The 23,302-nt window shown below is 46.7% G+C and overlaps 1 protein-coding gene across 1 annotated transcript in view; it reads right to left on the bottom strand.

Moving 5' to 3' along the window:
* LOC146201301 (alkaline phosphatase-like) overlaps positions 1–23,302 on the bottom strand; it is a 200,498-nt gene that overhangs the window by 139,258 nt on the left and 37,938 nt on the right. Inside the window, exon 2 of the mRNA XM_084595755.1 lies at positions 5,276–5,610. Within this exon, the coding sequence (XP_084451881.1) occupies positions 5,276–5,610 (335 nt within the window). The remainder of the gene's footprint in view (positions 1–5,275; positions 5,611–23,302) is intronic.

Below are 23,302 nucleotides of genomic sequence, written 5' to 3'. Positions count from 1 at the left end.
TAAAGGAGCCTGCACGTAAATGAGCTATAAGCAGCAAGGGAAGCCTGCAAACGAGAGCCATTAACTCGGCAATCAAGCACTATAAAGGCGCTGGTTAAGGGTCCACCCTCGTTTCCACGACCGCCGTGTACGGCAGCAACAGCTTTTCGCCGAAATCATCTGATGTGCTGTCGCATAATAAGGCACGCCACAGTACACGGACCACTCTAGCGTCGCTGTTGCGGTCTCTCTGTACCTGGTCGGAAGAGGCCAGAACCTGTGAGTACCTCGGTAACTTCGCACAGCGACGTTTCCACCGGGCAAGTGGTGCAAAAGAAGGTCGTTCGAAAGTGGTGCAAAAGCAGGTCATTCGCAACGCTAGCGCTGATTTCTCTTCTAGCGGAAATACGTGGTACGGAAATGCGTGTTTTAATGTCTCAATCGGTTTCACACTAGAATGACTCAACGGGACAGGAGAGAAGACAGACATGTACGTTGTTAGCGCTTTTACCCAATGTTTGACGCAATCAGCCTCATTCAGCCCTCTTCCGCGCTAAAAAAGAGGTATGGATTCACTCTGACAAAGTGGGGTTCACTAACACACACCGCCACTTCTTTCGCAGTTTTCCTCGAAGTATACTCCCAACGAACAGTGTACACCATCAGCCTCAATTTAAAAAGCGGTAAGAGGCATCCCGACCGCCTAATTTATTAAAGGAACGAACTCTCCATGCAAATGCAGTGCGCGTCGACGTGCTTCCTTTAATTCGGCTCACGGAGAAGGCACCCATATTGTCAGCATGAAGCCGTTCGAACCCTACCACGGCAGGCGCTCAGTGCTGTGAGGTTGGTGGTCTAAATTATTAAGGCGAAAGCCTTTAATGCTGTCGTGGACATGTGTCCCGCTTTTGAGGCGTTCTGATTGGACGAGGCGGGATGACGTCATAGAGGTCGCGACCAATTACAAAGCACTACCACAGTATGCGCGAATGCGTGCCTTATATGGCCATATGGCATTCAATGATCAATTGCTAATCAATAATTAATTGCCAATTGATGAATAATTAATGATGATTACTTAAAAATAATTACCTACTTAATCATTTGTCAACTGAATAATTATTACGTTAACTAATCAAATTCTAATTAGTGCCAGTTGCGCAGCAGAATGCGGCACTCAGGCTTTCGCCTTTCATTACTTCAGTCGCTAAAGTCCCTCGTAATTTTTTTCGTACTCATTTACTTCCTCCTTTTCCTTACGCCTCAGTGAGCATCCTGAATAGATGACATTGTTCAGGCCAACACTGAGAACAAAGAGAGATATTGCGCTTTCCTCAAAAACTCCAAGCATGCGCCTAGGTGGCTCAATGTTAACGTGAGACGCTCGGCTTCTCAACGGAATGCTATACAAGACAAGAGCACTTAATTTATATCACTACATGATGCAGGAAGCTGGAAGAAAGTCTTACAAAGGCGAGTAAAAAATAGACAGCATCGCAGCCACTGTGAAATAAATCGATGCAATATCACAACGAAGCATACATGAGAGTGATACCTTTCAAATGTTATTCGAACATAACCGTGGCTACCGCGTTTCGATGGAGGTGAAACTCAAAGGCATTCATATGCTGCGGTGTGTCAGTGGACGCTAAAGATCCCAAGGTGGTCACAATTAGCTCGCAGCCCTCTACTACGGCCCCACGGTCGTGCAGTGTTTAAAATGCCCGACTACTGTGCCGGTGTACCCGGTTTCGATCCCAACCACCGGCGGCTGCTTTTCTATGTAGGCAAAACGAAGAGGCGCACATGTGCTGTGCGATGTCAGTGTACATCCCTAGGTGGCTGAAATTAATCCGGAGCAATCCACTACGGCATCCACTTCTCTCTCTCCGCTTTAATAATAATCATAAATTGGTTCATAGGAAGGGAAAGGCGCAGTATCTGGCGCACTTGCTCTGTGGACGCATGAACCGCGCCGTAAGGGAAGGGATGAAGGTGGGAGTGAAAGTGGAAAGAGAGAACGGGAGCCGTAGTGGAGGGCTACAGAGTAATTTCGACCACCTGGGGATCTTTAACGTGCGCTGACATCGCACAGCACACGGATGCCACTGCGTTTCGCCTCCATCGAAACGCAGTCGCCGTGGTCGGGTTCGAACCCGGGAAGGAAGGAAGGAAGGGAAGTCGGGTGTCTTACCACTGCACCACCTCGGCCGGGCTCTCCGCTTTCACTCCTCCCTTCCTTCAAGGCACGCTCAGGCGTCCACAGAACAAATGTGGCAGATACTGCGCCTTCCATTTCCTGTGAACCAATTATTATTAATACGGCTACTTTTCACTTTCTTTGCCGCCTTCCTCCTTCGATTACGGCACGGGTCAGGTATCTACCGAGAAGTATGACAGATACTGCACATTTGCTTTCTTATACACAATTTAAAAAAAACTGATTGATTGATTTATAGGAAGGGAAAGGCGCTGTAACTGTCTCACTTGTTTTCTGTGGACACCGCAACCGCGCCGTAAGGGAAGAAAGGAAGGTGGGAGTGAAAGTGGAAAGAGAGAAAGAGGAGCCGTAGTGGAGGGCTGCGGAGTAATTTCGACCACCTGGGGATTTTTAACGTGCGCTGACATTGCACAGCACACGGACGCCTCCTCGTTTCGCCTTCATCAAAACTTGCGCCCATATGCTGCGATCAGAAACAGCTTGGCGCAAGATCTCTTTTGGCGGGAGTACGGTACAACATGGCCGTGGCTGGTAATGGATGCGATTCGAGTTCAATTTAAATCGTAACACATTTTGTACAGCTCAATAATTTTGTGATCACTGCGATAACCAGCATGGAGAAATGCGAAATCATCCTTATGACTAATTTTCTTCTCACTGGTTTCCTTATTAACTTTCATCAGAAATATCCTTGCCATTATTTCCTTATCATTGGATTTCCTATCACTTCTTTCCTTATAACTAGTTTCTTTAATTTCTTCTACTAATTTCTTTTTAATTTCCTGTTCACTAATTTACGTATCCCTAATTTCATAATCACTAATTTTTCTTATGACAAATTTTCTTATCACTAATTTCCTCATCACGTACTTCCTATTTAATTTCATCCTCACCTATCTTGTATTGAATTTCATTATCCCTAATTTCCTATCAAGTTCCCTGTGACTAATTTTCTTATAATTAATTTTCTTATCACATACTTCCTTATCAGCGAATCCGTATATTATTTCATTACAACTAAATCTTTGGCGCTAATCAATATCACCATTGCGCATGTGTCAGGACACATTTTGCCTGAGTTTATGGCGATACAACAGCCCTATTAAAGGTCCCCTAAAAGGGCTCACCAAGAAGGCGAAACAACGCCGTAACATAGTTATTGAACCACCCATCATTCTCCCGCAAAAATTTTCGATCTAGCTTCTGCAACACCAGAGATATCGGCGATTAAAAATGACCCTTCCAAATTTCCCTCTCAACTCGTACGCCGAAGGGAGCCATAGAAAAATAAAGAATACAAGCAAGTTCAAAGCTCCGCCCAGACATACGTCACTTCGACGAACTTCCGGTTGCCGCGCGCTCGCTCGCTGGCGTAACTCGCGTCAACCCGTCCTCGCTCGCACACGCCTGAGGAGTTCGCCAGTTCGAGCAGCGACGGTTAGTGTAACTGCGAACCCGTGGTTACCCTATGGTACACGGCGGACCAAACCATGGATGCACCACTAACCGCGGTTATCGCAAACCTCGGTTTGCGTCGTTTAACCGAGGTTATGACGGCGTCTGTTGACGGAAGCTACTCGTCGGCGCCCGAGTTCGCGAAACGTACGAGAGGGTCTGCTTCACAAAGTTATTCATTTGCCCACTGTATCACGTTTGAAGATCGATGTATAGAATATGGTGCCGCCCGAAGTCTTCGATTACGGCCGACAGCGCAGCGACTGCGTACTGAAGCCTTGTCTTGCCTGCAGTATCGTTTGAACGGCTTGTTGCTGAGCAGAACGTCAAAAAAGCGCGGCCTTAGCTATGAAAGTACACAAGTTTGCAACGCTTGCAGCACGGGATGCCGCGAGCAGGCTGAGGTACGTTACACAATTACCGCGGGGGTGGGGCGCGCGAGCGCGGTGAACGACGGCGCCGTGCGTGACCGTCCCTAGTCGTCGCTAGGCCTAAATTGTTTCGCTTCGAAGCCGCGGCGGTCGACGCTTTGGAAAACGATCAACGCTGTCGTAAATCGTCTACTTATGAAACTGCCTTATAGTGAATCCTATCCTGCCATAGTAAAATAATTATAGGTATAATTCTGCCGACGCATTAATCGTAGAGGTAGTACGAGCAGATCGGATCAGCCGAAATGCACCAGCGGCAGCTGGCTTGAGCAGAAACTAGCTTGTATCACGGCTATCGCTCTTACCAGCAATTTGCTAATGGTCAGCGATCCTCACGAGGGCTTCATACTTGATATTCGGCTCAGTATTCCAGACGCCAATAAATTTTGGCACGCTTTATTTCGGACATTGGTGCTAACGATCCGCCGTGTCGTTCGCGAACGGTATGCGGGAGGAGGGGCCACAGCGGCGGTGTTTACGGCGGTCGAGGAGGTGCTGCCGTCGGGCGGTGCTTGACCGTGCTGTTGACGCCTCGTTGGACGACATTCCGGTACTTCTGAAACTAAGTTATATAAATAAGATATTTGTAAATGCAGCTTCGTTCTGCCGATCCCTGCGTCGCTTCGGTTGTTGTACTTAATTGGCAATGGCCACCTAATCGATAAGGGCAGCGAGGTCTGTAACAGCCCGCACAGAGTTCTAGCAGCGCACGAGCAGACGACTTTCGCAGCTACCGGAAGCGTGTCCGTGACGTGATGGCTGCAGTGGCCGCAGCGAATGGCAGCTTCTAGCAAGCCTTGCCAGTCAACTCACCCTTGACGTCACAGTTTAAGGAAATAGTTCCATGCGACACCGCCAAGCGACATTCTCTCTGCCCGCGAATTTCAAAAGGCGCTGTTTTTAAAAATTAATAATAAATCGCTGGCTTTGTTCCAAGGAGTTATACTTTGCGTTAATGCACAAAAGGATGTGTTCTACACACTGAACACGTTTATCGGTGGCTTCTTGGGGGGCGTTTCCGTGGACCTTTAAGGCTTTCGCCTCAATAAACTCCAGCAGGGAATCACATCCAGACGACAGTGCAAGCTGCTGGATGACAACTCACCACTGGTGGCAGATGCGGGTGCGTTCCTGTTCCGTCGTAATTTTTTTTTCTTACTAGTTCGACCGAGAAAGCGCGTGGACATACCTTGACCCTGGCATCCACTCCTAGCGTTTCATAGTTGGCCTTCACGCCGGACAGGTAGGCGGTGGCCGTGTTCGCAGAATCCGAAGTCTGCACGTCCAGGCCGTATGTCCTGGACAGGGACACGTGAGGGAAGGTGTCCCATGCCAACGCTCCTTCTTCGCCGCTGGTTCGACGCAGTCGCTGCCCTTTGTAGATGCGGGCCGCGGTCAGTGTCGACACGCCCATGCCATCCCCGAGGAAGAAGACCACTTGGCGAGCGCGACGAGTGTTGGGCAGCTGCTTGAGGCGCTGCTCAATGCTCAGCACGCCCTGGTCGAACCAGAACTCCCGGTCGGCTGCGCAGACAACCATCGTTCTAGCTCGTCCGGAAGGCATTTGCAAAGTGAGGAGCGTCGTCTCAAAGCCTCCAGATTAAGAACGCGCAATGCGTTGTTGGTCTCCGCAAGAAGGTAGAAAGCAACGAAAAACCGGGGACACTGTTTTTCAGCTGCCGTGAAAAATACCCATTTTCCGTATACCCAATTATGTCATCGTCGCATTTACAAGAGCTCCCTACCGTGCACCCCATATGTTCATTACCAAGGAAGTCTTCCCAGTCAAATGTAGCCAAAAAGAAAAAAAGGCTGTGGCTTAGCTCAGCTATAGGCCAGGATATGCGTAGCGAAAGCATGTGCCCTGGCGCTAGGCTGCCCACTCCTCTCCAATGCAATCTAATTCCATCCAGTCCACTCGAGTGTAATCCAATCCAATCTAGTCTAATCTCATCCAATTAAAACCAATCAATTCTAATCAAGTACAGTTCATTCCAGTGAAATATAATCCATCCATCATTATCATCATCATCAGCCGGACTACGCCCACTGCAGGGCGAAGGCCTCACCCATTTTCTTCCAATTAACCAAGTCCTGTGCTAGCTGCGTCCACTTGACCTCTGCGAGTTTCTTAATCTCATCCACTCACCTAATTGTCTGCCCCCCCTGCTACGCTTACCTTTCCTTGGAATACAGTTGGTTACTCTTAGAGACCATCGGTTATCCTCAACATTCCTACTTGCCCTAGCACATTTCTTCTTAATTTCAACTAGAATGTAAATAAATTGAATTATTTCTCTGACCCACTTTACACGCTTACTATCTCTTAACGTTAAACCTGTCACTTTCCGTTCCATGGCCCTCTGTGTTGTCCTCAGGTTAAGTAGAATCCTTTTCGTTAACGTCCATGTTTCAGCCCCTAGGTCAGTGGCGCTAGGGTGCAACTGCTATACATTTTCCTCTTGAATGATACCAGTAAGCGGCTACTCATAATGTTTGAGTGCCTTCCAAATGCGCTCCACTCCAATCTTATTTTCCTAGTTATTTCCCTGTCACGGTCACTACCTGTCCTAAGTAGACATATGCCAAATCCAAATCCAAATTCAAATTCTAAATTCGCCCTATAAAGTACGTGATCGATATTATCAGCCCTGTTCTTGCAAATATTTACAATATAATATTGTCTACAGATATATTTCCCAAGAAAATGCAGATTGCCCGCGTTGTTCCTATATATAAGCCTGGTGATAAGACAAGTCTAACTCATTATAGGTCTGCTGCAATCATTCCGGTATTTTCAAAAGTTATCGAGAAAATAATGCACAATAGATTACTACCGTTTTTTGATCGCCATAACGTGCTCCATGACTTTCAATGTGGTTTTAGAAAGCACCATTCTACCGAAACAGCCCTCCTCACTCAAAAGGAAATTATTATAGATGCATTCATTCGTGAACACATGGCATTTATATCGATTCACTTCGATTTCTCCAAGGCATTTGATCTCATTAATCATTCTATCTTTCTCAACAAATTAGAAAATTACGGTGTGCGTGGAACAGCGCATACGCTTTTTAAATAATATCTTTCTTTTAGAATGCAATTTGTAGCTGCCAACAATGCCACTCCCGCAATCAAGCCGGTTATTGTGGATGTACCGCAAGGAAGAATTTTAGGCTCACTTTTATTTTTGACCTATGTAAATTACATTGTACATTACACAAAGAATTCTTCCGTTACTTCGTCTGCAGATGATACGACAGTTTTTACTACAGGCAGTTTGTACAGAGATATTGAAAGAAAGTCTAACAAGACACTAGCTGACTTAACGGTCTGGGCTAAGGTAAATTGTTTAAAATAAACCCCATTAAAACGAAGGTGATTTTGTACATGCCTAGAGGTAAAGTGTTGACAGAACAGATGAGCCTCTTTCTTGGCTCCCAACCGTTAGATATGCTGGAATGTCTTAATAGTCTTGGGGTACATATTTCAAAGCATCTCGCCTGGAATGAAACATTGACTACCTCCAAACGAAGTTGTCATCTGCCGTCGGTGTCATTGCTCGTGTGCGGCGCATTCTCCCTGCCAAAGTGAAAATCATTCTCTACAATGCTTTAGTGTTATCGCAGTAATGCAGCATGGTGTGGCGCACAACTGTTGCGACCAATTTGCGAAGGTTACATTCGCTGCAGAAACGAGTCGTGCGTTATATTGTTGATATTCGTTATACTTTCTCCAAGAAGCCTCTTTTTTCCAAAATATGATATTCTTCCTGTAGTTTGCTTGTACAATCAAAGGTTGATGGTAGGTTATAAAGATTTTGTTAAGTTTCACAGGAATTATGCAATTCGTCTTGCAAAACTCCAGATGAACGCAAGCGATCGTCAAACCAGATACAGTGAAACTTCACTTGAACGAACTTCAAGGGACCTTAGGACAATGTTTGTTAAAGTGAAAGTTCGCTGAACTGAAATAAGTGCGTGGAAGCTTTTTCTATTAGCACTAAGAAGCCGTTTTGCGGCAAATATTATACTCGTAATGCAGTCGTCTTTTACAGCACTTTTGATTTAGGACTGCAGTGGTCTTGGCCTAAGTCACTGTGTGCAAGCTCTCGTGAATCTTATCCGGCACAGCGGTCTGCTGGGCAGCAGAGGCATTCATTTCCTCCAACCAGATGATTCCTTCCACAGATCGTAGTTAACCAGCATGCATACGTACGCCTTTCTTAGAGCTAGGAAGTTTTATAGGGGTATGGGAGGCTATGACTGTGGATTCAATTAAGCATGCAAAGCCAGCTGTGATTCCGCTGGATACAAGCTTCTTTAGATAGCCAGTTAAGCTTAGAGCTAAATATCTGCCAGCTTTCGTCACGCGCTGATAAAATATGTTTCTCAAAATATTCAACAAAAAGTGCACGTTGTTCTGGTTGAAATACTCAGTATCACGTGGGAAACACAGGATGACGTTATAGAAAATATTCGTAGAACTGAAATGAGCAGCAATTGAATTTCGTTAAAATGAAAGGCACTTGCGTAGCGTTCAATGAAACTTTGGCAGGGGAGTTTAATGAAGTTCGCACAACTGAATACTTCGTTTAAGTGACGTTCATTCAAGTGGTATTTTACTGTATAAGGAAATGTGGCTCGTGCCCATATCTAAAACATGTTATGATGAACAATATTTATCTTACACGCTACCCTCGCTGCTAAACTTACTAAACCGGCAGGAGTTTGATCCTCCCTGCACCAAAAGGATATCATCAAATGCTTTTGCCAGCTCGCTTTTTCGCCTGACTAAAATAATTGATTCCATTTTGTTCGCGTTCTTATCGACAGCTTCTATTCTATTGTGAATTACTTGTACCGGCATTTTAATTTATTTGTTTTTCTTGTCTTTGCCACTTGCAGTGTGTATTGTTCCATGCTCTTTGCTACTTGTCTATTTTTGTAAATATGATGTATGACTGGCCGTCATCTTGCTGTGTGCTGACTTGTAACGGGTCTTAGTCCCCGTACTCCTCCTTTTCAAAAGGAAATAAATACGTTATTGATTGATTGATTGATTGATTGATTGACTGATTGATATTCACCTACCACTGCAAAACAGCTCGTACGTAGGAAGTCCATCCCACCGCTTCATAGTATGGGCTCCTGCCCACTCGGGGCTAGGAGGAAACGAGGCAGCAGATGCCGCCGTCCGCGCGCTTTCTAACCGGGCAACCTCGTCCCCCTCCTCCTGTGAAGAAGAATTCACCCAGCCTACACTTTCAGAACAGACACAATATTTAGCCCCCACCCGTGTCAAGGGTTAACGAGTGCGGAGGAACACGTGTTTCTTCGCCTCCTTACGACCACCATGACGTTCCCGGCGTCACTTAAACACTTAGACAGTGCCTTCTCCGCGGAGTGTCCGTACTGCGGGGAAATGTGCTCGGACCTCTTCCACATGATGTGGGCATGCCCCTCCTACCCTGCCTTTGCACCTAACTGAAACCCCACCCGGGAGGACTGGGAGGCGACCCTACTCGCCCGCTCCTACCTGAAAACCCAAAAGGCGTTGGTCAAACGAGCAATGGCGGCAGCGGAAGCCAGTGGGGTCCCGTACTAGGGACTCCACCTATTGTTTGTGAGGGTAAGGGCACTAAGCTTGACCGAAGAGCAACGTCCATGTAATTCTCTATTTTTAATAAACGTTCTCACCACCACCTACCAGTTCAAATGATTTATCTACGTATTTTAAGCTGCTGCAGCTTTCCCATGCTCTTCAGCATTACCTTAGCCTTCTGATTATTAATCTCTTGGCCTACCTTTCTGCTTGTCCTATCTAGATCACTTATCATTAGTTGCAGTTGGTCCCCTGAGTTACTTAACAAGGCAATGTCATCGGTGAATAGCAGATTTCTGAGATATTCTCCATCGACTCTGATGCCTAACTGCTCCATTCCAAGCATTTGCATACATTCGCTATGCAAGCTGTACATAGCACTGGGGAGATTGTGCCTTGTTACCTAACATCTTTAAAACTTGGAATTCTATCACTTTCTTTATTTGAGAGCTATGGTTCTGTGAAGCCACTGTAGATATCTTCAAGTACTCTCACATATGGCCCTCCTATATCCTGTTCTCAAAACGCCTGCATGACCGTTGAGGTTTCTACCGAATCAAATACTTTTTCGGTGTAAATACAAGCTTATATATTGTGACATAAATGCCCTGCATCTGGACCTGTCAACTCATCTGAACCTGCCACTCTGTCCTGACAAACAGGCCTCTGATACTTCAACGCTCCGTCTCCGCTACTCTACATTTACTCGCCTGCCACCAGAAGCTGCAGTGTATTTTCTCATGTAGCCTTTCCCCTCTGTTCCTGATGGCGACTAAGTTGTTTGCCCCATAACTGACATGACACTGCAGCGTAGAGTCGCTCTCCTTCATGACAACCTGCACGTAGAAAATAACAACACTTATATTCCAGTCTTGAACTGCGGCCTTTTTGTGCACGTTCTTCCTGAGGGCATTACTCTCGCCGAACTGACCCCACTGTCTGATGTCACAGTTGCCGCTCTTTTGCCTGACCCTAGTGCTAAAGTGTCGACACGACCTGCACCGTCCCCATCTCCGGAGGCTCGCATATCAGGAATCATCATCATCATCATCATCAGCCTGATTATACCCACTGCAGGGCGAAGGCCTCTCCCATATCTCTCCACTTAACCCGTTTCTGTGCTAGCTGCATCCACTTGACCCCTGCGAACTTCTTAATCTCATCCGCCCACCTAACTTTCTGCCGCCCCCTGCTACGCTTTCCTTCCCTTGGAATCCAGTTTGTTACCCTCAGCGACCATCGGTTATCCTCTCTTCGCACTACATGTCCTGCCCATGTCCATTTCTTCTTCTTAATTTCCACTAGAATGTCGTTAACTTGCGTTATTTCTCTGACCCACTCTGCACGCTTTCTATCTCTTAATGTTACCCCTACCATTTTTCGTTCCATAGCCCTGCGTTCCAAGTGCAGCGGTGGCGTAGCGGTAGAACATCCGCCTCGCATGCAAGAGGACCGGGGTTCAAATCCCGGTGCCGCGCAATTCTCCACCGGATGAAAAAAAAAAAAAAAAAAAAATCCGCGTGTCGATGGAATTGCATATACAGGTTTGGGGTGCGACCTGATGCCGATGAACACCTCCGGCAACGCACTCCCTCACCAGAACAGGAGTTGGCCACCCTGGTGCAGTAATTGGCCACAACCTCCTATGATAAGCTCCATATCAGGAATGGTTGCACCTAATTTGCGCCCTGACCGTGCTACAGCACTTACGAGTCTTCTGAACTCGTACAGCGATATTTTTGATTTTGGTGACCGCGCCTTAGGACAAACGTCCCTCGTTACACATCGTATCGACACCGGAGACGCCCGCCCAATTCACAGAAGACCTTATCGAGTCGCCATTTCAGAACGACGCGTCATACAGGATGAAGTGGACCAGATGTTAGAAAAAAACATTATAGAGCCTTCGAGCAGTCCCTGGGCGTCGCCTGTCGTGCTTGTCAAAAAGAAGGACAATACCTGGAGATTCTGCGTTGATTACCGACACCTCAACAAAATTGCAAAGAAAGACGTTTACCCGCTCCCCAGGATAGATGATGCCCTCGACTGCTTGCACGGTGCCAGCTATTTCTCTTCCATTGATCTTCGTTCCGGTTATTGGCAGATCGCAGTCGACAAACTAGACCGGGAGAAGACCGCCTTCGTCACTCCCGATGACCTGTATCAATTCAAGGTGATGCCTTTCGTCTTGTGTAATGCGCCCGCAACATTCGAGCGCATGATGGACTCTCTCCTGCGCGGCTTGAAATGAACGACGTGCTTGTACTATCTCGCGGACGTCATTGTATTTTCCTCTACATTCGAGAGCCATCTCCATCGCCTTGGTGCCATTCTTGGCGTCTTCCGAAGAGCTGGCCTTCAGCTGAACTCGAAGAAATGTAGCTTCGGCAGACGTGAACTCAAGGTGCTCGGTCACGTGGTCGACGCCCGTGGCGTTCAACCCGACCCAGACAAAATACGTGCTGTAAGTGCATTTCCTACACCCCGTTGTACCAGTGACGTACGTAGTTTTCTTGGGCTTTGCTCCTATTTTCGGCGGTTTGTACCCAACTTCGCGGAGACGGCTCGACCACTCACCAATCTTTTGAAGAACGACACTCCATTTTGCTGGGACCAAGAACAATCTCAAGCCTTTTCTGCGCTCATTGCAGCCCTCACCAACCCGCCCGTACTGGCAAACTTCAAACCCTCGGCACCAACGGAGGTATGCACCGACGCCAGTGGTCACGGTAATGGTGCCATACTCGCCCAACAGCAGATGGGTCGCACTCGCGTCATTGCTTATGCCAGTCGCCTCCTTTCTGCAGCTGAACGGAATTACTCGATCACAGAACGTGAGTGCTTAGCCCTCGTGTGGGCCATTACAAAGTTTCACCCTTACTTGTTTGGCCGCCCATTCTCCGTCATCACCGACCACCATGCCTTATGCTGGCTTTCAACACTGAAAGACCCTACTGGTCGCCTTTCCCTGCTCGGGCCTTTCCCCGTTTCTGCGTCAGGGAATAAATGGATTGCGGTGGCCACGTATTATACTACGCACTACGCTGTCACCCGAGCGATACCCACCAGCTGTGCAACTGACGTGGCTGCGTTTCTTCTCCACGACCTCATCCTGCTCCATGGTGCTCCACGCCAGCTGCTCACTGACCATGGCCGTTGCTTTCTTGCTCGAGTAGTCGACGGAATTCTTCGGTACTGCTCCATTAAGCACTATTTTACCACCGCTTACCATCCACAAACGAACGGCCTCACCGAACGCCTCAACCGCACGCTCACGGACATGCTGTCAATGTATGTCTCGGATGATCACCGTGACTAGGATATTACTTTGCCGTTTGTAACATTTGCGTACAATTCCTCTCGTAATGACACAATGGGCTACTCACCCTTTTATCTTCTATACGGCCGCGACCTTCCCCTTCCGTTTGACAGCGTACTGCCTCCCACCGCTAACGCCAATTCCTACGTTCGTGACGCCATCTCCCGAGCTGACGCCGCCCGTGTTATTGCTCGCCGCCGACTTGCTTTCTCCGAAAATTCTCAAAAACGGCGCCATGATTCTCGCCACCGGGATGTCCACTACTCTCCGGGATCTCTCATCTTGCTCTGTACTCCCGCTCTTATAGTTGGGCTGTGTGAGAAGCTCTTTCCACGCTACGCAGGACTCTACCGTGTTTTACGGCTAGTCACTCCTGTGACATACGATATCGCCCCTGTCCGTCCGCCGCAACAGTACTCTATTCCACGCACCGAAATTGCTCATGTCGCCCGAATGAAGCCGTACTACCCTTGCAGTAGTTCGTCCTAGTGCGCGCTGGGACTGTGATTTTCGTGGGGGGGGGGGGTGTAGTGTGACATATATGCCCCGCATCGCTGGACGTTGAAGAGGATAACGATCAGCAACAGTGACACAGAAGAAGACAAAGTGGTCGCAACGAACGGTTGATGCTAGACGAAGGTCGCGGCTGCTGTGCTTCTGTGTTTTGTGTGCTGTGTTATCCTGGACTAACCTTGCCACGTAATAATATAGGGGCTGGTTATATTCAGAACACTTTTTTATCACCTGGTTATATTGTGGATATGATCGCTGGTAGAGTACCCTTTCCGAAATCCTGCTTAATCCTATGGTTGATTAAATTGCAAGGTTGTCCTGATCCTATTAGCTATTACGTTGGTACAGTCGTCAGCAAAAGTGGTGTACAACACTCAGGCAGTGACAGAGCTCGGGAAAATTGCGTCCAAATGCCATCTAGCTACAACGTAAGGGACAGAGACACCGACACATGCACGTGCATAAAATGGGGCACCACCACTATTGTCTCGATCTTAGATAGCTTTTGCTAGATAAAGTTGGGATTCAGTTTTCTCGATCTCTGCCACTGGCTGAGTGTTTTATATCATTTTCGTTCACGACTGTACACACCTTGTACATAATTGATAGTACGCTAATTGAGGAGAACATTGGCTTGGGCTAGGTGGTTCATAGCTGATGTTGATTCTGAGAGCGGCGCGAAAGGGACGAGGACAAAGAAGAAACACGAAAACTACAGGACAACAGGTGTTCCTTCTTTTGTCCTGGTCCCTTTCACGCCGTCCTGAGAATCAACATCAGCTGACCGGTCTGTTATTTTTCAGGTACTTAGCGTCCCTTGTCTTATCCAACAATCCAACCAATCCTGTAGAATTCAATCTAAACCTGTCCAACCCAAACCAGTCCAATCAGGTTCAATCCAATCCAGACTAATCTAGTCATGTCCAATCCATTCCTCTCCAATGCTCCAATGCGCCGCTGACGAGCCTGTCATCATCACTATCATCCCCACGTTAGAGAAGGAGAATGAAGATGCACTGCTCACAATGTCTAGCTGGTTGCTTTTCGGACGAGCATATACTCAGCATTGGAGAGGACTGGATTGGACATGACTAGATTGGACTGGATTGGATTGAACCTGATTGGACTGGTTTTGGTTGGACAGGTTTGGATTGAATTCTACAGGATTGGTTGGATTGTTGGATAAGATTGCCAAAAACGTAATAATTGTTCACACAAATATTACGTTTTTGTGACAAATACAACATAATAACGCCGAGACAGCATGGTTTCAGAAAGAATTTCTCAACAGAAACTGCATTGCTAACACAAAAAGAGCTAATTTTAGAGTCTTTTGAGCACGAACTTCTAACTCTTGGCATATTCGTTGATTTTTCAAAAGCATTCAATCGCATCAATCACAAAATAATGTTGCCTAAACTCGAACACTACGGTTTCCGCGGACAGTTTCTTTATATATTACAGTCCTATTTAAGTTCTCGATCGCAACAAGTAAAAATAAACAATGACTTATCAGATGTCAAGCACGTGGTTTCTGGTGTTCCGCAAGGTAGTATCTTGGGACCGTTGCTGTTTCTTCTTTACATCAATGACGTTGTCCGTATCAGTAATCTACCAACTTTTGTTATCTATGCTGACGACACCAGTTTATTTTTCAAAGCTGCCCAATTGGTAGATCTTGAGAAAAAAGCCTCAATATGCCTACAGTCGCTTCTAGAATGGTCTCAAAATAATCTTTTAAACATAAACACTGAAAAAACCAAAGCTGTGCTCTTCAGGCCTCGAAACAAGTTGACAAATATGCCACCACTGTGTTTAAAGATCAGTGCATCATGCATCCAAACGGTCTCGGCGGTAAAAAGCTTGGGCGTTATTTTCAACGAGACTTTGAGTTGGAATGATCATGTTGATATGGTGGTGAACAAGCTGTCAAAAGTTGTCGGTATCTTGTGTCGATTGAAATATTTGATGCCAAAGTGTATTAAGGAAATATTGTATAATGCTTTGTTTTCTTCTGTTGTTAAGTACTGCTTTTTGGTGTGGGGTACCACGACGTTTACTAATATTAACCGCTTGTACCTCCTTCAAAAGAAAGCCGTTCGAAATTTTATAAATGCTTCTCGACTTGGACACACTGAACCAATTTTCAATGAACTTCGAATTATCCGCTTGCCACAATTATACGAAACTTTGCTCTTGCGACGGTATGAAATCGATGTTCACAATAGCAACTGCCTGGTCAGGATTGCAACGCAAAGAGTCAATACACGAACGACACCCAAATGGCTTGTACCTAAGATCCGAACAAACTATGGTTACCAAATGCTGAGCTACACTCTCCCGCATGAATTAAATAAACAGTCTGAACGAATGTATAGATAATGAAAAATCGATTGTTTTATGTTTTTTCTTGTTTCTAAAAGTGATATTATGCAATGTACCACTGCAATGCCTCTGTAGGGTGCGTCGGCCTCGTCAAGCCTTTCTACTGTCTTTTTGCCGGCGCACCCAACATCCGCGAGATGTTAAATAAACATTATTCTTATTCTATACTTATTCTTATATGGCGCGGCGAGCGCGCGGCATCCTCCAGCTGCGGCGGTTGCTAGGCAATGACTCTGTCTCCCGCCACGCGAAACTCCTCGTTCGTTGCCAATGTAGCTTTCGCTACATAAAATTGTCTTTTCCAATACCCAAATTGCATAAATTCGTAATCAAAAATTTTTCGCTCGAAGCTTGTCGCTGGTCTAAACTATTAAACAGAAGCATTTCTCAGTGGAGATTGTAGCTTAGCGTAAAGCGCTACCGCTTACCCCGTAGCGCGCGTCTGCCAGGTGCCGCCAGCTGCCCGCAGCAGCACGAGCATTCATAAACGCTTCAATCAACTGACTAGGCAGGGCAACCTTTGAAGAATAGTCGGTGACTGCCAGCGATTGCTTAAAAGCAGGTGACCCGGCATTGATTTCGAGCTAAGAAGCAGTGACTTTGGTCACATCGCGCGTGCTCACCGGCCTCTGTTCGTGGTAAAAACGTTATTCCACATAATGATTAGGCAAAATTCAAAGACGCCCTTCCGTGTGTTGTGCGATTTCAGCGCATTCCTTAAGATCCCCAGATGGACGAAATGTTTTCGTAGCGCTCTCCTACGCCTTCTTCTCTCTAAATTTCTTGCTTCACTCCCTTGCTCTTTTATCTTGCGGCGCGGTGCATGTGCCCACCGAAGAGTGGGATAGATACCGCTCTTTTCGTTTCATATAAACCAATTATTTCTTCATGGCTCTGCTGGACAGGCCGCCATTGGAAACTGACCCTGGCAACGTTTCATGCTAGAACCCTAGCTAGTAAAGCTAGTTCAGCAGTGCTGTTAGAGGAACTAGAGGGTATGAAATGGGATATCATAGGGCTTAGGGAGGTTAGGAGGCCCAATGAGGCATATACTGTACTGAAGGATGGGCATGTACTGTGTTACCGAGGTTTACCGGAGAGGCGAGAACTAGGAGTAGGTTTCTTTGTCAGTAAGTATACAGCGGGTAATATAGATGAATTCTATAGTATTAATGAGAGTGTGGCAGCCATCGCAATTAGGCTTAATAAGCGTTGTAAACTGAAGGTTGTACATGCCTATGCACCTACATGTAGTTATGATGACCAGGCAGTTGAAACCTTCTACGAAGACGTAGAATCAGCAATGCGAAAAGTAAAGACGCAGTATACTGTACTAATGGGCGATTTCAATGCCAAGGTAGGGAAAAAACAGGCAGTAGGTGACTATGGCATTGGTTCTAGGAATAGCAGGGAGGAGTTACTAGTTGAGTTTGCAGAGTGTTATTCTGAGACTCCGAGAAGGCAAGACTTTATTCGGACAGCAATACGAACATACAGACAACAAGAATTCAGTGGCTTCGGTTTATAACGGAAGCCTGGTTGCAACCGAGGCATGCTATTGGCTAGCGCTACAGTCGCACACGCGAACCATGACTGCGTATATCAGATAGCAGCACGCAGTAACACGACGGCAGCAAGCTTGATGAGTGTTGCGCCGATATAAGACTTCCCCTCCAACAAAACCAGAATGTGTCATACGTCAGACGATCCGGCTTCCGCTTTTCACGAGCGCTGCGCCTTGGTAGCACAGGTAACCAAGCATCGGTTTGTTCCGACGTTGATGCACTTTGGGCGTGACTTGCAAGTGGACAACAATCACTCTGATCCTACACTGGCTGGTTTGAGGCAGCTGTAGGAGAGCGTTTACTTTCGAGCAAGTCACTTGCAAGGGGCAAATCTATATCACTTTCGTTCACAGCAGCAGGCTTCAGAAAAGAACGTCGCAAATGATCAGCGTGCACAAATCGCGTCTGTCCGTCTACAGCCAAAATTTATGTCATTGCTGATTTCACATCCACGACCCTGCCCGGACGCCACTCCACCTTTTCCCCACGCACTGAACGCACAAACAATCTATCACCAACAGCAAATGATCTGGGTGAACTCCTTCGCTTGTTTGCACTGCGAACATTCCTCTCAGATCTGGAATTTATTGCATCTTGCAGATTCGGTTTCAACAAAGATAACCTTGTGCCCAACTTCTTCCTCAAGAACAGTTCATCTGGTGATTGGCAGGTGAATGTGTGCGGCGTTGTTCTGTAAGCGAGCAGAAAGTTATTGATCCTGTGCTGCAGTGATCTGGAACGTTTGTTCTTCTGGTCTTCCAGCAATTGCTTCAACAGTGACTGTTTTACTGTTTGGACAGCACGTTCTGCCGAGCCGTTCGACTGAGGATGATATGGCGGAGTGAGCGTGTGCTTGACCCCGTTTGTCAAAATAAACTCCTCGAATTCTTTTGCACGAAACTGCAGCTCGCTATCTGTGACTACCTCTGTCGGCAGGCCATGGCTTGCGAACAACGAGCGCACCGTTTCGATCGTGCTTTGCGCGCTCGTTGACGTCATGATTTTTATTTCCAACCGTTTGGAACACGAATCTACCGCTAGAAAAAACATCTTTCATTTTCAGCAAAGACTAGATGTACCCTCTCCCAACTGCTCGTGCACCACTTCCGAAATGAAAGCGGCGCTAGTGGCCCCACAGAGTTTGGTGCTTTGACAAATTTCACACTGCTTCACTGCTCGTTCGAGGCAGTTGTCTATCTGTGGCCGCCAAACCATTGACCTCGCAAGTGCTTTCATCTTTGTGATACCGATGTGTTGCGCATGTAACAAGCACATAACTTCACTTTGAAGCGACTTTGGTACACTCTGTTGTTCCACACCAAACTGCCGCAATCGACTGAAAGCTCAAACCGCCTAACGAAGAAAGGCTGATAAAGTGTGTCCACAGCACGCGGCCATCGGTGCCATACCATTTCACGAACAGTACTAAGAACTAGATCTTTCACAGTTTCCCGCTCAATATCTTTCGCAGTTAAGGGGAGTTTACCAACAGGCGAAAAATAAAATATTTCTTACGCCGCGTCACCGACTTCAGGCAGTGGAAGGCGTGATAAGCCATCTGAATTGGCTATCTTTGTTCCTGCTCTGTGCAAAATGTGAAAGTTGTAGTTGGCAAGGAAAATTCCCGAGCGATGCACGCCAGCTGCAGCGACTGCATTTCTGGAGTGCTTTGCCTAAAAAAATCGCGGTGAGCGACTGGTGATCGTCCGTTAGTTGGTTTAATCGCTTCTCGAAGCGCCTTTACTTTTTCTGGTGTTGGGTGTACGTCATGCTTGTCTAGCTCATGTCCCAAGTAACAAACATTTTCTTGAAAAAATTTGCATTTCCCTCAGTTTACACAGATGCCGTGTTTACTGAGCTTTTGTAGCACTTGCTCGAAACGGTGATAGCACTCCGTCAGGTCTTTATCTGCTATTAACACATCGTTCAGGTAACAGGCAGTTCCAGGTATGTTTCGTAACACCTGGTCCATCATGGCCTGAATCATTGCGGGGGCGCTTGCCACTCCGTATGGCAGTCGCCGGAACCTGAACGGTCCATATGCGTGTTCATCGTCAGCAATTCTTGTGCCTGCTCATCTAGCTCAAGCTGCAGGTAAACCTTAGACAAATCCAGTAAAGTGAACACGGTCCCTCCAACCAGTGACGCGAATATGTCCTCTGGCAGAGGCAGAGGCAGTGGATAGTGGTGGAGTTGAATACACCGATTTACAGCATTCTGTAATCCCCACATATCCTAATCTGTGTTTCTGATTTCTTTGGGACGATCACTAGCGGTGTAGCCCACGTCCTGTGCTTCGCTCTGTACACCACACCAGCCTTCTCAAGATCAAGCAATTCATTCTCCACCTGTTCGTGCAATGCATATGGTACTGGTCTCGCCTTACAAAAAACTAGCTGCGTACCGTTTTTCATTTTGATGCTACCGGTGAATCCCTGAGTAGAACCATAGCCTGGCTCAAACACATCACTGTACAGCCGTTTTAACTTGTTCTCGCCTTCCGCTGCTACCATCTGCCTGTCATCCTGCACGTTATCAACGTCATGTTGCAACTGCTCAAAAGCATTGCGCAAGTAAAATTCAAGTGCCGTTATCCAATCGCGACCTAAAATCGTCGGCATGCGAGCTCCATTTTTTGCTTTGCTATTATCAGAGGCAGATCGTAGCTTCGGCTCTGATAAGACGCCTTGACGTTTGCTACGCAGTGTGTCGCCTTTCGAACATGGTCACTTTGGAAAATTTTCATCAAAGTCTCTTTCAGACATTACGGTCACAGCGGCTCCTGTGTCTAATTCCATCGGTATCTCTTTGCCATTTACTTTTACTTTAAGCACAATAGGCGGTGAGCCGTGAACTTCGTTCGTCATACAAACTGCAAGTAAGTCAGATTCCGCCAGGGACTCCTCAAATTTCTGCACCACCTTTGTTATGCACATTTTTGCTACATGACCCGGCTTCGAGCATTTGAAACAAGTACTTTTGAGGAAAGGACAACTCACAGGCGTATGCAGTCCGCCGCATCTATGACAGATGCGAACAGTGCCTTTCCTACGTTGCTTCCTTGGGCCGTTTTGAGGGGCACGCTGCTCGTTGCTAGGGGCCTCCTCCTTTGTCGCGTGTCGCTGGCCTTGCGGGGTGGAATCCCGATGCCATCAGGTGTCCGCCGAACTGGTGGTTGGCCCCTCAGGTAGCATTTCTCTGGTGTCTTTCTGAGCAGTCTCCAAGGCGGTAGCAATTTTGCAAACTCGCTCCCAGGTGACTTCGTCATCCGACAGGGCAAGAAGACGGCATCGGATAGAATCCGCTCGCATTCCAGGAATTAGTCGATTCCGGAGCGCTTCATCCAGAAAACTTCCAAACGAGCACGTGGCAGCCAGTCTCTTCAGCTCTACAATGAACTATGCCAGGCTTTCGTACGACACTTGCTTTCACTGGTAGAAGTGACACCGTTCGGTAACCACTGACCGCTTTGGTGCATAGTGTTGTCGGAGAACATCTGTAGCTTCTTCGTACTTGACTTCCGTGGGCTTCTTCGGAAGCAGAAGGCTACGCAGAGTCATGTAAGCTTTTTCACCAATGACAGTTAAGAAGAATTGCAGCTTCCTACTTGCGTCTATACCGTTGGCGGTTGCGTACATGTCAAGCCTTTCCACGTAAACGTCGAAATTGTCAGAGTCCGGGCAGAACTCGCCCAACAATCCCATAGTGGTGTTCATCACTGATGTTCCCGCTTGCCGTGGCGTCGGCGTCGTTTTTTCAGGCTTGGTCACAACCTCTTCCTGAACGATCCAATCCTCGTCGCCATGTTATTCCAAGATGCCGACAAGGCAAGACTTTATTCGGACGGCAACACGAACATACAGACAACAATGATTCAGTGGCTTCGGTTTATAAAGGAAGCCTGGGTGCAACCGAGGCATGCTATCGGCTAGCGCTACAGTCGCAAATGCGAACCATGACTGCGTACATCAGATAGCGGCACACAGTAGCAAGACGGCAGCAAGCTTGATAAGCGTTGCGCCGATATAACACGGAGCGTAATAAGTTAAGGATCATGAATGGATGGGGATGGAGGGATGGAGGGGATGGAGAGCCATTAAGGAATGGAATATGTTACCAAACTCCGTGGTCACGTCACAATCACTTAGCGAATTTTTAGATAAACTGCACAATGTTTTATGTTCTGCTTGATTTCTATGGCAATGTTTTTGTTTTGTTCAAGTGGCAAGCACAATTATGTATGAAATTTAGTGTTGATCTCAGTGTTTGTTTGATGTGTTCTTTTTATATCCACTCCTGTAATAGCCCGCCCAGGGCTCACAGTATGAATAAATGAATGAATGAATGAATGAATGAATGAATGAATGAATACCTTCTTCAGCAAACGGAAGAACCGGCAATGGACATGGAAAAGTACTGACGGGGAGACTAAAAATGAAATTGCCTTCATACTGTGTTCAACCCCCGCCATTATGCAAGATGTAGAGGTAATCGAGAAAGGGCGATGCAGTGACCACAAGTGGTGAGGTCCCCAAATAGCCTAAATCTGAAGAAGGAACGCAACAGATTAGTAAGAAAGAAACCCATCAACGAATTAGCGGAGAGGGGGAGGGCAGAAGAGTTCAGGATCTCGCTACAGAATGGATATTAAGCTCTAACCGAGGATGGCGACATTACCCTAGAAGCAATCAACAATAAATTCAGAGATGTCATCACGGAGTGCGCTGCAGAAGTAGGCGGTAGGATAATTAGAAAAGATACCGGTAAGCTGTCTAAGGAGACGAAAGATTTGATTAAGAAACGTCAGTGTATGAAAGCTTCCAATCGAACAGACCAGATAGAATTGGCCTAGATGTCAACGCCGGTAATCAATCAGCGCAAGGTGGCCAATATAAGGAAGTATAACATGGAGAAAATTGACCATACTGTAAAGAACAGGGGCAGCTTTAAGGCAGTAAAGAAGAAATTGGTTATATACAGAAACCTGATGTATGCGCTAAGGGAAGGCGGGCAACGTCATCAGGAATATGGACAAGATAGTCAAAGTAAACTGGTTTTTCAAGGTAAACTGGATGTCGTTAAGTGAGAAATGGACAGATTGAATATTGATATCTTGGATATCAGCGAGGTCAAGTGGACCGGATGGGAGAATCTTATTGTGGCGACCATTATGTCTTTTATTGTGGGCACGAATCCAAGAGAAGGAATGGGGTCGCTCTCATAGTAAACAGAAGAATGGGCAAAGCAGTGCTAGGGTACAACCCTAAAAACGACCGAATGATTTCACTTCGGATCCAAGGTGACCCTTTCAACATAACAATTATCCAAGTCTATGCACCAACCACTACTGCTGAAGAAGCTCACGTTGAGAGATTTTATGCTGACCTGCAATGTTTTTTAGACCGCACTCTATCATCAGACGTCCTTTTTCTCATAGGAGAGGGGAATGCTAAGGTGGGGAGTGAAGAAATATCCGGAATTACAAGCAAGTTCGGTCTTGGTGAGCCAAATGAAGCTGGGAGAGGCTAATAGAGTTTTGTCAAGAAAACAACCTGACCATAGCGAATACTCATTTTCAATAGCACAAGAGGCGCCTGTAGACATGGACTTCACCGGACGGTCTGTACAGGAATCAGATTGATTATATTCTTTGCCCGCAGAGATGAAGAAGCGCTATACAAGCAGTAAAAACAAGGCCTGGGGCTGATTGTAGCACCGATCATCAGCTTCTTGTTGCCAAATTTAAGCTTCGATTCCTCAGAAATCTGTATGAAGGGCAAGAGGCCACAGTCAGAACGGGGCATGGTCTTACTGATTGGTTTCCGATTGA

The sequence above is a fragment of the Amblyomma maculatum genome, chromosome 2, assembly GCF_055883805.1.
Source record: "Amblyomma maculatum isolate TAMU_Amacu chromosome 2, ASM5588380v1, whole genome shotgun sequence".
Lineage (NCBI taxonomy): Eukaryota > Metazoa > Arthropoda > Arachnida > Ixodida > Ixodidae > Amblyomma > Amblyomma maculatum.
Note: the sequence above shows the minus strand (reverse complement) of the source record. Positions and strands in the feature narration are given on the sequence as shown.